Consider the following 16,177-nt stretch of genomic DNA (forward strand, 5'->3'; position numbering starts at 1 on the left):
AAAGATAAGAATTCTATTTTATACCTTTTTTTCACGTAAAAAAGACATGGATTAAAAGTTTTTTTGGGAATTTTCAACTTCATTATTGAACTTGGTTGATGTAATCTTTTATTTCTTTATTTAGAGTATTGTTTTGGTTTAATGTTTAGTATGACTGTTTTGTTTGTATTATGTCATTGGATATAGATTTGTTAATTTATGGGATGAAACAGAAGGGGGAATTAGAGGGATGTGTGACTTTTCTAATTAGGGATGTAAAAAAGTCGGATATGATATTCCTTCTACAATAGAGAGCCAAATTGTATGTTGATTCAACAATGATGTATTTGAAGGTGAATTAAGGGTTTGTAGGTTATGACTATACATTTTAGTTTTAATTTATTTATATACATATCTTTAGTTAAATGTTTGATTCTGATGTACTTAGTGAGTTAGTGATAACCATTTAATTTAATGATTTTGACGCTTTTTAACAATTATTTTTTGAGATCATGTGTAACCATTAATTTTTTGATTTTATTGTAGATGCCCTATTGTTTGCTAATAAATGTTTTATCAAAATTTGGAAAACTAAAAGAAGCTATATTGATGTTTAGTGAAATAAAGAGAAAAAGCATGAAACATATGTGTCTCCTTAAACTTCCCTCATTATTATCTATTCTCAATGAATTCCATAATGATTGATTTGGGTATCTTTTATAAAAGTTTGTTTATGATTTCTATATTTAAAGATATAATTTGGGTAATTCCTATATTTTAATTTTTTCAAATTTTGAAATAGGTAAATATAGACAATTTCATGTAGTTAGAAGCAATTTTTGTAGTATGAACTTCTTATTTTATATGACGGCTAATTTGAGTGTGTTCTTACTATTTTATTGTAGGTTTAAAAGAGTTTTAGAAAATTGTGTAACAATTAGAGATAAGCTTCTTTTAATTAAAAAAACAAAAAGGATACAAAACAAGATTCCGGTCTAAATAGTTTTACAAACTAAAATATGTTAATAAGAAATGATTATTTGACTCCTATAAATAGTTTTTAAAACATACTTTGATCAGAGTAAATGTTGGCAATAAGTCCACAAGGACCACGTACAATTCATGGCCTCTTTTTATTTTGGTTATCCAATTATTTATTATTCATATCAAAATGTATTTTCTTTTATGTCTCTTTTTAAAAAATACAGAAGTTTTTAGTACTCTTCATTTTCTCGGAAATACTTAGATGAAATAAGGAACATCCTAAAAACACTTCTTTTATAAAATGTCAATAGATAATCCATTTATCATGAACAAACAGTTTATAAAAATAAGGCCATATATTTTTTACATTTCTGTCAATAAAAATTGTCCAAAGTTTAAATTTTTGAACAAATAATCATTTTTTTATTGTACTAATTTCCAACACCATACTGCTTCACATAAAAAAATTTTCTTAAGTCCTCCTCTTACCTCCTTTAGTAGAATTAGTAGATACTAGATACTTTCGTCTAAATATATGTATGTTTATCTTTGCCTAAGAATATAGTTCTATATATAAAAAGTAATACCAAATCTAAACATTATGTATAACCACTTAGAAGTAATTGGTAGTATATATAAAAGTAGTAAAACCTAAAAAAACATCCCATGAATTGCCAAAAACCTATAAAACATTCCATGGATTGCCAAAAATTGTTTACACTAATCAAATTTAATGATTAATATAACAAGTAACATAACATATAATTGACCAAATTGGTTTTATACGTAGGCATATGCAATTTGTAGCGTCAAAACAAATTTATACAAGGTCTACGTATTTTCCGTGTTTCTACACGGGTCTACATCTAGTTTACAACTAATCTTACATCAACCTCTCTTGTGCTCTCCTCTAGATCGGTTCTTATTTCAACGAATCTTTACTTCCATCTAAACCCATTCACCTCATTTTGGGAACCCGAAATCAATGGCAAGAATCTTAGATTTATTACAGGTTCCTCAGGATCAACGAGTATGTTTTCTATCATGTTTTCATTATATTATTCAATATGAATCATAATTATTCTAAGAGACAAAACCTGCAGAACTTTTCTTTCACGTTTTACTTAACAAAAATGTAGCATATTTATACAACTAGTATTACTAACCTCATCAAACTCATAAATATATCACTAAGAGAAGCCTTTTCTAGACTAGTTGGAGAGCCATATAAAGTATTATGCATGCGGGCTTAAATGCTTAAAAATGTATTTAACTTGATTCCTAAGTCATGCATACGATTTAAAATGCTTTTATTTCGTATATCCAACTTTCAGATATTGCTAGCGTATGTATCCATAAATTAGTTAAATGGTGACATTGGGGGTCTAAACTCCATGTCAGCCTGCTCATATGCCTGCTGCAGCATATCAGGAGCATAGCAAATGTGGTTATTAGCTTAACCACCCTTATCGTAAATTACCAGGGGAGGGTTGAAAAGATTAAGCCATTACCGGCATATTACTTAAGTTCTACCTTAAATACTAGGGCGCCCTAAATACTACCATCGTACTATGCATGAAATCTATGCAGTTTGCAAATATGTCAAATAAACAGAGATTGTATATTTGTTGTTTCCATTTAATTAGTAGCCCCAATAATTACAAAAATACTTGGTGAAGATAATTTTTTGCCAGCAAAGTTAGTATTTAGTGCCTTTTTTAATTAAGAAAAGTTATCTCATGCACTTCAGTTGTAGTAGCATGTAATTGCTGTTAAATTGTAGTATTCATTGTATCCAAATATTTTGATGGGATCACTACTTGAGTTTGTTGTGTCCTCCGCCATTGTAATGTCTGTCGTATGTGTGTATGCCATATGTATCATAAAAACATGCTACAACAGTATGGAATTTTATTAAATTTCTGCCTAGTTATAGAAGGAACGAATGATACTTATAAAAGATCAAGTCCAATTTGTTTATAATTCTGCGAAGTTATAGAAGAATTATCAAGTATTATATGAAATTATCAAGTATTTAATTTTTATAAAAATTATGCTAAGTTTTAGAAGGAATGAAGGATACATTCAAAAGATCGGGTGTGACAAGGCAACTAGATGTAGTAGAATGGGCTGGTGAAATGGAATGACGGGTCTACAAGTTATGTCTGGTGATGTTTAGTTCTGGTAAACTGACCGGCTTTTTTTATGGACCTTAAACACCTTTTTTACAAATTTATTTGTTTTTAGTTGAATAGCCAACATCAAGTATAATAATAAAATCATAATAATTTCAACAACTATCTTAATTTTTGAAAAAGGTGGTTTTATGCATAACGGATACATTATTTGGCATATTTCAACCCATCTAAATTGTTTTGATTTTAAAGCTGAGTTTTCTGTTAAGCCATTTGATCAGTTATATAACAATGAATTTTTTAGTATGTGTCGGTGCATGTCAGACGCTTATAAATATAGAGGTTAGGTGCTGTCCGAAACATGTTGACCTTGAAAGCATAAGTCAACTGATATCGCATCCCATATTAGTTCTTTAGATTGTAAAAATAGGTCAGTAAGGTGGTTTGGGTTATAAATGAAATATAGGGTACTCTCTTAATAAATGTGTTGCCTAAAGATTGTTGAACTTCAGGTCCGTAGTTTTGGTGATTGCAAGAGTCGGTATCATGAAAATTGTTATTCATGGTGGGGTTAAGGTTTTAGCTATTTTTGTTTATTCATAAATAGCTAGATGATCACATTCATGCTTACTTTGTTCGTTATGGTGTATTTATAGTGTGTCTAATAGAGGTTGCAAAATCGTTAACAGTGCAAGTTGTGCAATCGATTCAAATGGGTGATTACTTTAGACTGGTAGGCTAGGTCAGGTTGGGTTGAACCAAGGTCACTGTTTTTTCCATTATGTTAATAATAAGTTAATTATTTCATTATGATTACAAGATCTTTTTTTTTTGTAATACTTTTGAATAAAAACCATTAGAATGTTGTTGCTTTATTATAGTTTCAATTTCCAATGGTAGAATATGAGTTTACTACTCCAGAATGTGTTATTATTAGTAGAGTGTCATAAGAATGTTTTAGATGCTTGTTTTATTATGTTATTAGTTGGGTTTAGCCATCACTCTTGAAGGTTCCATTCTATTGGGTTGTTTTCTTAAAAGTTTTCCTCAACATGAAGTCTTCCATTTGAACCATTACCTAACCCACCCATCCTGTCACTTCTAATTAATTTGTTTGTAGCAATTAGTAATATTAATTTGGAAGGTAGACATTACCTTTGGTAAACTTGGATTCAAGTGTTGTATGTGATAACCTATTTCCTTGGAGAAGCTTCAATGATGGGATCTCCGTACTGTCTAACTGGTGGTCTGTGACATCAAGCACACTTACTTCATCACCAAGTTGTGCACCAAAAGCAAACTTGAAGGCGGGCAAACACATCTTAAGAGTTAATAACAGACACTCCAACAAGACTGAATGGTTTTGACGTCTGGAAGACCATAAAAATTCAAAGGTGTAATCAACAGGGTGAGTGCTGCTGCTCCTCAAGAAAATGGTAAAACAGCTAGAAAAGGTCTTGTTACGGAATGCCCGCAATAGTCCATCATTGTTGCTCATCCTCATATAGTAGAGATTTTTGCATAAGAATGGTTTATGAGTTTGAAGGGTCCTCCCAGGAAACCCCTCCCCCGGTTCTAAAGGAAAGACGTCACATGTATCATAATAAGCTAAAATCAGGATAAGCACCATCATCAATATAATAATCTGGAAGATAACCACAAAATTTGACCACGGGCATCCCTTGCTTTGGTTGATCGTCAGTAGAACTTTGCTTTTTCTCCACCAAAAGAGAAAATGGAGAGGAAGAGATGAGAATATCACTACTATTGATCCAAACTTGAGCAAGAGTGACTTGATGTCACAAACGATCTTTAACGCCTCTTCAATTTCATCTTGGGCACGATTGAGACCATACATATGCTTTACGTACATAATTATAAAATAAGAGTGAGTTCAAAATTTAAGAACAGGTTAAATAGTTACTCATACAAACTACGCAGGTACAGTAAGCACTAACTGAATCAATAGTCAGTCCACGAAACAAACATGTTTTTGAATGAACAAAATTTACCTTCGCGGGTAGCAGACCCTGTTGAGCATGATAAGTGTTGAGACCGAAACTCTGCAAAAGACAATAAAGCGAAAGCATAAATACTACTATATATATATATATAAAGCGAAAGCATAAATACTACTATATATATAAAGCGAAAGCATAAATAATACTATATATATATATATACGAGATGATATAAATAGCAGAAAACAAGAAGTAGATAGATATACCTCTAATGCAAGTTTCAAATTTCTAAAAACTAGACAAGTAACAGATATGCTTTTCATGCAACACTCAACAACACCAACAAATTTAGACTGATAAAAAACCGGAAGCAAAATTAAACAAATCATTCCAAGATCAAAAGCTTTATCCACCAATGGACTCGATCCCTTTTTTCGTTTCAGATACGAAACGACCTCTGGAAAATGAGGGACCATCAATGCAGTGGCATGTGGGCCATTTGCTATGTTGATTAAACAACTAGTTGCAGGGTCCTCCTCCTTCACATGAATAATGCTAGTGATCGTATGTTGACATTTGAGAGAAAACAACCTATGTTCGTAAGCAAGAGGGTTTTCGAGGACAAAAGGTTAATTTTCAGTAGAGAGTCTTGAGGAACCAAAGTTGGTGGTTATGGTTTTCCAAAACTGAATTAATCCGCCATTTATTATACGAATTGGAGACACTTAAAAATGCAGACTCTATCTTGTGACGAATCATCATATAATCACCATCTGTTTCAATTCAATTTATTGTTATTTTGTTATATATATTCATGGACATCTTTAGAGAAACAACTGGAATGTTAAGAGCACATAAAAGTAATGATTCGAATATTTGAGAAAACCATTTTAGGTCCCAAACAATATATGACGAAGATAAGCAGTCAATAAGGAAACATACGAAGGATACACTATATGATAGGGTGTTGTAAAACAAGTATTAAAGTAAAACAAATAAGACAAGATTTTGACTTTTAGATCATGATTAAATTGATACACGAAGATTCACGAAGCAATTGATGTACGATGATTTTCATGATGCATGGTGATTTCAGTGAAAGAGAAATATATTGTTTTACATGTTTTACTTTAATACTTATTTTATTTTACCTAAAACTTATATATATATATATATATATATATATATATTATATTATACAATTTATATGCTAACAAAATACATTGACTAAATATAGTTAAAGGATTACTTACTGTAAAATGATAATGATGATGATGGATCAGAAAAATAAGATTTCATGAGGTTTTAGTTGGGTATTGTTGTTGTATTTGAGAATATATATATATATATATATATACGTAGAGGGGACGTATCAGTTTTCAATATAAGGGATCGTGAAAAACGAAATTCTCTATATATAGAAAAAAAAAATGAGTGCATTGATTTGCATGCAGGACACATTTTTAACAATATTAGTCCATATATTTGAAAATCTTGAAATATTAGTCTCTAGACACTAACGACCGTTAATTTCTCTTCGGGTATTTAACGGAATTAACAATAACAATTGCTAATAAGGTTCTTTTCTTTAACATGGATTTACGTCTTTTTCTCAAACCGGTGTTAACGATTATTAGATGATATTTTAATGTCCGTAAGAGAGTTACAAAAGTTAATGCAAATCATGTCCATTTTTCTAACAATTGTTGGAGTGTAGTTTTTTGTGTTAAATTAATATTATCTATCGGTCGTCGAATTTTACAAATAAATGCAACTTCGTTTATTTTGTTTTACGTTTTTATTTTTATCTTATAATGAATGCATATGCCGCTTGTATAAGGTTTTCAAAAGCAACGGATAACAAAACTAGTTTACATTAAATTTTGTAGATGACAAATATTTACATTTACTTATCAAGATTTTACGCATGTTTACTCCTATTTATAAAAGGCCACCCACTCATTTTCTTTAAACTTTTTAGGCTTTAAAATACTTAAATTATCCTTAAACTTTTAACTCAATTTTCAATTCAAACAACATATTTAGTCATTATACCTCTAAATTATTTTTCAACCTCTCTCTACCTAAACTATTCATCATCATCATTAGCTAATTTAAATATTCTTAACCTAACATATTTATAACATATATCTCACATATATTTTTCCTAGCTAGTAATCCAATCATCACATTATATAGAAATAATGGCAAAATTACTCATATGAATAGTTGTTAGTATCGTACGATAAACGATATGCATCGTACTAGTTGTATCAAAACTAAAAGAAAAACTAACGTCTCACTTAGTGTCTCAGACAAGGTTTTAACTTGGCTCAATACGATACGAGATGGTCTGTATCAATCCGATACGATACAGTTAGCTAAGAAAGTAATTTTAATTTTCTATAAATACTCTTTAATACATTAAATTTATTATTAATAAATGTTTAATCCGTTTATTTAAAATTATATACTCTTATATGATAGTAAAAATATTTAAAATTTTTTGATATATTTGATAAATATGATAATTTCATGTATGTTTTTACACATACATCATATATTTTTGCTATATAATTATTATTTTTATGTTTCTTATAGTATAATTTATGATTTAAAAAATCACAAAACGAGTCGATACATGATACATAATCGATAATTCTGCTCATAAGTATTAAATTTTTAGCAACAAATAAATCCTTAAAAAAAATGGCAAATTTATACTTTACAGGTAATGATTATAGTCTTAAACCCCGATAGAATCATCTTAACATGCCAGCTACATACTAGCAAACTAATATTCTAGAGTATTATTTCAAAATCATTTAATCTAATTTAATAATAATTATTTTTCTCCACCTTTTATAAAATAGTCAAATAATAAAAAATAAAAAATACAATAAAAATACATGCATCCCAGGAATTCTCCATTCAAAGGTGTGCTGTCTGCTTCTCTATCTTGTAAACTCGCTATTCTTTCCTTCATTCTTTGACACACACAAAATCTTGATTTTTATTCATTTTCTAAAAGAAATATTAATAACAACCATCATAATTAATCTTGATTGTTTTATGTTATTTTCTTAATAACATTTCAATCTTTTTTTTTTCTCTTTATACATATAAAAAAGATTTTATTTTTTCTTTACTACACCAAGAATACAAGATTTCCAGTTGATCAGATCTGCCACAAATTCAGTTCAATCAGGTTTGATATATATATATTTCTTGAATACATTTTTTTTTTTTTTAATATCTGGGTCAGCTCCAGTTTTCCTAGCTGATCAGATCTTATATTGGTTTTTGAACATTTGTGATTCAATTTTGTTAAGCTAAGACGTTGAATGTGATTATTAACTATGGGTTTTTGTTTTAAACTATTAATATGTTTAATTTGTTGTTATGGATTAAGTATATGTTTTAAGTTATGTTATCGATAATTGATGCATTTAATTAGTGGGGGGTTTATCAAACTTAATTAAGTCATTTGGATCTGTTATGTTATCAAAATTTCAACAAACTGTTACAGTATATGTTGATTTGATGTTTCAATTGGTGTGTCCGTACTCGGTAATTTATCACTTAGTATATGCAATTGTAAGATTATTAAAAAATAATCAAAATGTTTATATTGTCTACATTAGGATATAGGAACACTCTATTAGAAAGTTGTTAATGTTTTCGACATTGTGATGGTTAATGTAGATGCAGAAGGCGTGTTAGGTTGTGCATTTCGAAGGTGATTATGTGGTTAACGAGTCGGGATAGTTAGTTTTGAGCGTTTGATTTACGATTATTTGTTTATTGTTTATTTAGGGGTCATATAACCCGTAATGCTTTTATAGAACAAATCTGAACGCACGTTGAATGCAGATATAACATGTATCATTACGTAGTGACGTTTTCTACAATTGCTTTTATTGCACTATGATCTAAAGTGGATGATGTGATTGGTTTTTTGTTTCCAGCTGAATCTAAATAATCTTTGGAGTGTGCGCCCTTCTGCGTGGAAATGAAGAAGGTGTTTGGTCAAACTGTCCGGGAAATGTAAGTGATTTTGTGATATGATCTATTATCGCCTTATGATGCTTAATATATTTATTATTTTTGCAGTAAAAGAGGGGTTAATAAGAAAGTTCTTAAAGTTCCCTCAATAGAACAGAAAGTGAGTGACCTCCCTCTTATTCTTTTTCTGTTACATGATTTGTTTTATTGTTTAAATCTTTTGTAAATGACAAGATTATTTGTTATTTAATCACCTGTCTTGCAGATTCTTGATGCTACCAACAATGAGCCATGGGGTCCCCATGGAACTCATCTTGCTGATATTGCAGAGGCTTCAAGAAACTAGTATGGCAGACTTATTTTTCTTTTTAAAATGAAGAAATTAAATTAATTACTTTATGTAAATTGATCTCTTATCTCGATGTCCAGCCATGATTACAAAATGGTCATGTCAGTAGTTTGGAAACGAATCAATGATACTGGGAAGAATTGGCGCCATGTGTTCAAGGTATGCAATTATACATTTGGAAGAAAAGTTAAAGAGAAAGTTAACCAAAGCTTACCTTCAGATGTTAATAAACTTGAGAGAATAGAAAATTTAGGTTCTTTCTGGTTGTATTTTAAATTCGTTCTTTCACACTTGCATATTCTCAAGAGGCATGCTTTTGGGGCTTCTTTGTAGTTTGTATCTAGAGATGGCAAAGTAGGCCAGTTCGGTAACTAGTCAAATTGAGCATTTGTCAAAAAAGGTTGATCTGGAACACCTCTGCTCCAATTTACAATTTCATGTTAGCATTAAGTGTGTCAAATATTGATGACAAAACTTATGCCAATGCCTATGTCAATAATAATATTATGTTTTTAACTAATAGGGTTAAGGAGGTTTAATGCTTTTTAAATATTACTTCGGCAAGTTTTGACCCATATTCTTCTCAGCTGACATTCTCTTATTCTTTGTCCATTTTAAAAGATAAACTCATGAACCGACCAATGTGTAGGTAAATAGGTTGATTTTTAATCACATTCTCAATTGTTCTCTGGAAAATTCTGACCATGTGATTTTTATTTTATGAACCAGGCTTTGACTGTTCTGGAGTATCTGGTAGTCAATGGGTCAGAACGTGTTATTGATGATATTAGAGATCACGCATACCAAATATCGGTATGATACTATTTTTTTAAACTTTATATCTGAGTTGTATTTTGAAGATTTGAGATCGTTTTTAGAACATTTTTCTTCGTAATAGGCATTATCTTCTTTTCAATATATTGATTCTACCGGGAGGGATCAAGGCAGCAATGTAAGGAAGAAATCTCAATGCCTTGTTGCTCTAGTGAATGATAAAGAAAAATTGCAAGAAGCGAGAGAGCAGGCTTCTGTCAACAGGGCAAAGTGAGTTTTATAGAAATGTTGCAAAGCTCTTTTATGTACAGTATGCTCGTAGAATAATATCTCCCTCACTTCTAGAGGTGGGAAAATGGTGAGTTGGGTAACAGGTCGACACAGGCTCTGGTCAAAGCTGGTAACTTTCTGTATGGGTTGAAACATGACGAGTTGGATTGCATTGACCCGAGGGCTTTTGTAAAAAAAATCTGTTGTTTTTGTAAATAGTTATTGTGTAATGTGCCATATGATTAAGATTAACAATAATTTGTTTTTTTAGTAAAATGATAGAGGGGGATTCATAGTTTACGGAATAAATAATGCACTTTGGGAGACCATCAACCTGATCAAACCGGATCTTTTGTAGCTAACTTTGTATTGTCTAAACTGCTTGATATTAACCATAAACTTGAATGACACATTCATAAGTAAAATGGGATCAAATCTGTTTCTAAATTCGTGCAACTGTAGTTTATTTGGTAAGCCAGTCAAATTTTATAGGGTGTGTTATTATTAGATAATGGATTGACAGTTTTAAATCTTTTGAAATAGATCTCGCCATATGCCTGGAGGTCATGGAGATGAAGATCGTAATGGTTATGGCAGAGAAAGGGAATGGGGTGATGATAGAAGTGGTCGCGATGGTGGTCGTAATGGTGAAGATCAGTATGGGCGAGATGGGTACAAGGATGATGAATATCGTGGAAGAAGTAGGGATGGTTACACAGATGGTGATTATGGTCAAAGAAGTCGAAGCTCAGATAGAGATAGGGAACGTGCTTATGAAGATGATGGTCATCAATCTTCTAGGTATATGAGTCTTGGTTAATGCACAGAGGTGGCAGGTCGGTCAGGTTATAATGACTTCGATCATTTTTTTACGATTTGGGTTGTGTTGACCCGCGGGACTTTCTTTTGTCCAAAAACTCAAATATCTTGTAATCTGTCTAGTGTGTCAAGTATGAGTATGATAGGTCTATTATATCTGTAGTAATCTTGTAGTTTAATAACTCTCCAGTAAAACATTCCCTTTTAATGTTTTCGTTTGACCTATTAGAGAAACGTAATCAGAAATGACCCTTTTATTAGTAAATGGGTCATAATTGCCACTTATCCCATTTGTTTTTTATAGCTTCTCCTCCTTGGTTATTCAATGCTCATTAAGCCACTTTTGATCTTGAATTCATTATATGTTAGAGACAATTGTTATAGTTGGATTAAAGGGACAAGAAATACCATAAACATGTTACTTATTACTCATTTGCAACGCTGGTTACTGGTGTTTTAACTAGCATGAATATCTAGTAATTTCCATTTGTTATTTTCATTGCAGAGCAAGCAATGCTAGAGTCGAAGATGGCTCTCCAGATGTAAGGTAATTATGGTTTATGGGTTTGCTTCTGTTTTTGTGTGTTAATTTGGCTTACAAGTAGCCTCTGGCGAACATGGAACCATGTGAACCTAATGCTCAAACTTTCAAACTGTTGTGCGTGCGTGTTTGAGCACATATGGATTTTTTTTATTTATTTAATCCTATACACAAGTTTTGCTTTATGGACAGCAGGCTTGAATCGAAATCGTCTGGACAAAGTCTTGGGGCACCTCCTAGTTATGAAGATGCTGTGAGTGAGGGTCGCAGCCCTGATGTTACACTACCCGCAGCCGCTAATCATCACGAAACTGAGGTTTCTAGCAACTCTGTAGCCCCTCTTCCTGCCTCTACACTCCCTCCTGCCCCTGCTACCCCCCCTTTAGTGGCTGCTACAGGAGCTCCAGCAGCTGCTACACCTGCAGTGACCTCTGACAAGGAAACTGATGGGTTTGACTTCTTTGACCCTCGCGGTGCATCTCCAGGTAAAGTTACCTTCGGTTTCTGTCTATCTGTACCCATCACTTCCTTTTGCTAATTAATCATTATATTGTCAAAAAATTACCAGATTATTAATATAGTTATTTGTGTGAATATAGCTCCCCCGTCAGCATCAGTGGGTGCTGAGTTGGACCTTTTTGGTTCTCTATCAGATTCTTTCTCCTCAAATGCCCTGGCTCTTGTACCATCTGAATCTCATCCTCTAACAAATCCAAATCCTAGTCAGACCTTTGGGGCTACATCACCAGCAAGTCAGGTGCTTTCTAAAAACTCACTTATAATAGATATAGGCATACATTTATGCATTGATGACTTATGCCTTTATGGTGTTGCTTATATTACATTCTTGATACAGCCATTCGATGATCCATTTGGTGATGGTCCTTTTAGAGCAGTCCCTTCCACTGATGGATTTTCAGCTCAACCTACAACTCCCTTTGGTGAACCAACTAATTTGGTCACTCCAACGACAACTCTTTTTGGCGAACCACCCCAGGCGGTCACTCCAATGACAACTCCCTTTGGTGAACCACCCCAATCGGTCACTCTGACAACTCCCTTTGGCGAATCACCCCAGTCGGTCACTCCAACGACAACTCCCTTTGGCGAACCACCCCAATCGGTCATTCCAACGACAACTCCCTTTGGCGAACCACCTGTGTCGGTCACTTCAACGTCATCGAATAACATGGAATTCGGGGACTCTTTTGACCAAACCATTGATATACTAGCAGATATTTTACCTCCAACTGGACCTTCACCCCCTGTACCCTCACAGACCAGATTTCAAGCACAATCCGGTCAACTTCCAACACCAACCATTTTCCATTCTCAAACTGGTCAACCTTTTCCACAAACCGGTTATGCATCCCAACCTAGCCAGCTTTTTTCTCAAACAGAGTTTCCAACCCAATCTAACCAGCCTTTTTCTCAAATGGGTTTTCCAGCACAACCCAATCAGAATGCATTTCCCTCTGGTTTTACAGGTCAATCTGGTCAACCTATGTTACAGCCTGGTTCTCAAGTTCAAGGTGGCAAGCAACCTATTCCACAGCCTAGTTTTCCTGCTCAGGGTGGTCAATTCTCTTTGCCATCAAGTTTTCCGGCTCAGGGAGGTCAATCGGTGTTGCAGCCTGGTTTTCTGGCACAGGGTGGTCAATCAGTGCCTCAGCCTAGTTTTCTGGCTCAGGGAGATCAATCGGTGTCGCAGCCTGGTTTTCTGGCACAGGGAGGTCAATCCGTATCGCAGCCTGGTTTTCTGGCACAGGAAGGTAAATCAGCGTTGACGCCTGGTTTTCCGGCTCAGGGTGGCCAAGCTGTGTTTCAGTCTGGTTTTCCAGCTCAGGGTGGACAATCTGTGTTGCAACCTAGTTTTGCAAGGGGTCAAAATGCATCTCTAGGTGGCTTTTCTTCTCACTTGGATACTACTGTTCCACAAGCGGGAGTTTCCAATTCCAATGGTCAGCCTGGTCAGTTAAATAATGTTAATGGTGGTTACCAGCCTCAGGGTTCTTCAGATCCATTGCCCCAAATGAACACTAAACAGGCCCCACAGTACAATACTTCTAGCTTTTCTCAGGCACCAGCTGTCACAATTTCGACAGGAGGTCAAAATGAATCTCTTCTTGGCTTGGGTACTACTGTTTCACAAGCGGGATTTCCCAATTCCAATGGTCATCCGGGTCAGTTAAATAATGTTAATGGTGGTTACCAGCCTCAGGGTTCTTCAGCTCCGTTGCCACAAATGAACACCACACAGGCCCCACAGTACAATATTTCTAGCTTCTCTCAGGCACCAGCTGTCACCACTTCAACAGGCGGTCAAATTGCATCTCTTGGTGGCTTTTCTTCTCACTTGGGTACCACTGTTTCTCAAGCGGGATTTCCCAATTCCAATGGCCAGCCTGGTCAGTTAAATAATGTTAATGGTGGTTACCAGCCTCAGGGTTCCTCAGCTCCATTGCCCCAAATGAACACCACACAGGCCCCACAGTACAATACTTCTAGCTTCCCTCAGCAGCCAGCTGTCACAACTTCGACGGGTGCCCTTGCTATAGTACCTCAACAACCCACAAAAGAAAAGTTTGAGACCAAATCTACAGTTTGGGCTGATACTTTGAACCGCGGGCTCGTTAATCTGAATATATCTGGATGTGAGTCATTTTAATCTTTTTTAACATATTTTGCACCTCATTTTGATCTCTTTTAACATATCCACAGTACATGGATACATGATACTTACTATTCAATGCATTTGCAGCTAAAACGAACCCATTGTCTGATATCGGAATTGACTTTGAGGCCATAAACCGTAAGGAGAAAAGAATGGAGAAACCAAGCAAAACCCCAGTGACGTCAAATGTTACAATGGGTAAGGCCATGGGATCAGGTTCTGGAATGGGACGGGCTGGTGCAGGTGTTTTAAGACCCACACCAAACCCCATGGTGGGTCCAGGAATGGGAACTACAATGGGTGCACCTAATGGCGGGCCAGGTTACGGAGGTGTAAACCAGCCCATGGGGATGTACAATATGCCTCAAAATATGGGTATGGGAATGAACATGGGCCAAGGATTTCCCATGCAACAGCAACCCCCTGCTGCTGGGTTCCCGCCTGGAAGTTATAATACAATGATGGGTAGAGGTGGTGGTTATGGTCAGCAACCGTATGGTGGTTACAGATAGAATTTCGGTCATAGCCCAATATGTTTTGTGATATAAAAGTTTTCTTTCCCTAACCATTTTGTATTCTTTTTCGATCCTGATATATACGTGTCTCATGTAATGTTCATTTTCTCGAGGCTTTTTCCATATTCGATATATAGTGTATTGTATAAACCAATCTCAGGTTGCCTATTTTCTAAACTTCAAAACATTATTAATTTGTTTTTTTTCCCGTCCGTTAATTCTTGTAGCATGTTGTAAACAATAAACATTAGAAGTTACAGAAGTGATATTCAAACTATATTATTCTTTATTCATGTATCTTCAGTTGTGCAATTGCACGGTTGCACTCCATTTTCTATAACAATAATCAATATTGAAACCAATTGATCTTTCATGCTAATGGTATACTTCAATACCAGATATATGTTGATGCATACATCATAATGACGTTATGTAGTATCGGAGTATTCGTATGTATCATGAGCTTTAGAATTAAGATTTCGTTGCATGATTTAAATTAATTTATCTGGTACAAAAATTAGTATTCGAGCCGATGGCTTTTTTTTCTTTTTTTTAAGATATATATAAATCTTATAATAATTGTGAAACAAAAAGTATATGACCAATATTACAATTTTTTGAATAAGAAACCTAAGGAACAAACATATGAAAATTAACTTCATATAAATATTGATTCTTATTTATCTTTTTTTTCAACTTTAGTTAAATAAAAAGAGAATCTAAAAGTCTATAACCAATATCTTAACTTAATCAATACGAAAGTTAAAAAAGAAACATATAAAAATTAACGCCAATAAATATTGATTCCAGTTTACTTTTTTTTTCCCAACTTTAGTTAAATAAAAAGAGAAACAAAAAGTGTATGACCAATATCACAATTTATTCAATACGAAAGCTAAATAAGAAACATATGAAAATAAACTTCATATAAATGTTAATTCCAATTTACCTTTTTTTTTCCAACTACCGTAATAAAAAAAGAAACAAAAAATGTAGAGTATATAATTTTGAAAAATACCTACCAATTCATCAATAATAATGATTATATATGAACAAAGTATATAAATAAAAAAAATGGTAGTCGATCGTAGTTTTTTTTTTTTCCAGTAGGTTTTTTCTTAGGATTGAGAATATGTGAGGGTTTTTTTAGGTGATATATATATATAGATAA

The 16,177-nt window shown here is 33.5% G+C and overlaps 1 protein-coding gene across 1 annotated transcript; it reads left to right on the plus strand.

Moving 5' to 3' along the window:
• The first annotated feature begins 8,150 nt into the window (after window positions 1-8,150).
• LOC122599790 (clathrin interactor EPSIN 2-like) lies at window positions 8,151-15,303 on the plus strand. The gene is made up of 13 exons (XM_043772375.1): window positions 8,151-8,267; window positions 9,028-9,106; window positions 9,173-9,224; window positions 9,330-9,409; window positions 9,494-9,572; window positions 10,143-10,226; window positions 10,312-10,457; window positions 11,001-11,258; window positions 11,782-11,823; window positions 12,013-12,302; window positions 12,417-12,574; window positions 12,674-14,471; window positions 14,579-15,303. Exons 2-13 carry the CDS (start codon window positions 9,072-9,074, stop codon window positions 15,001-15,003), a joined length of 3,447 nt encoding a protein of 1,148 aa, XP_043628310.1. The 5' UTR covers window positions 8,151-8,267; window positions 9,028-9,071; the 3' UTR covers window positions 15,004-15,303.
• The last annotated feature ends 874 nt before the right edge of the window (window positions 15,304-16,177 follow it).

The sequence above is a fragment of the Erigeron canadensis genome, chromosome 1, assembly GCF_010389155.1.
Source record: "Erigeron canadensis isolate Cc75 chromosome 1, C_canadensis_v1, whole genome shotgun sequence".
NCBI lineage: Eukaryota > Viridiplantae > Streptophyta > Magnoliopsida > Asterales > Asteraceae > Erigeron > Erigeron canadensis.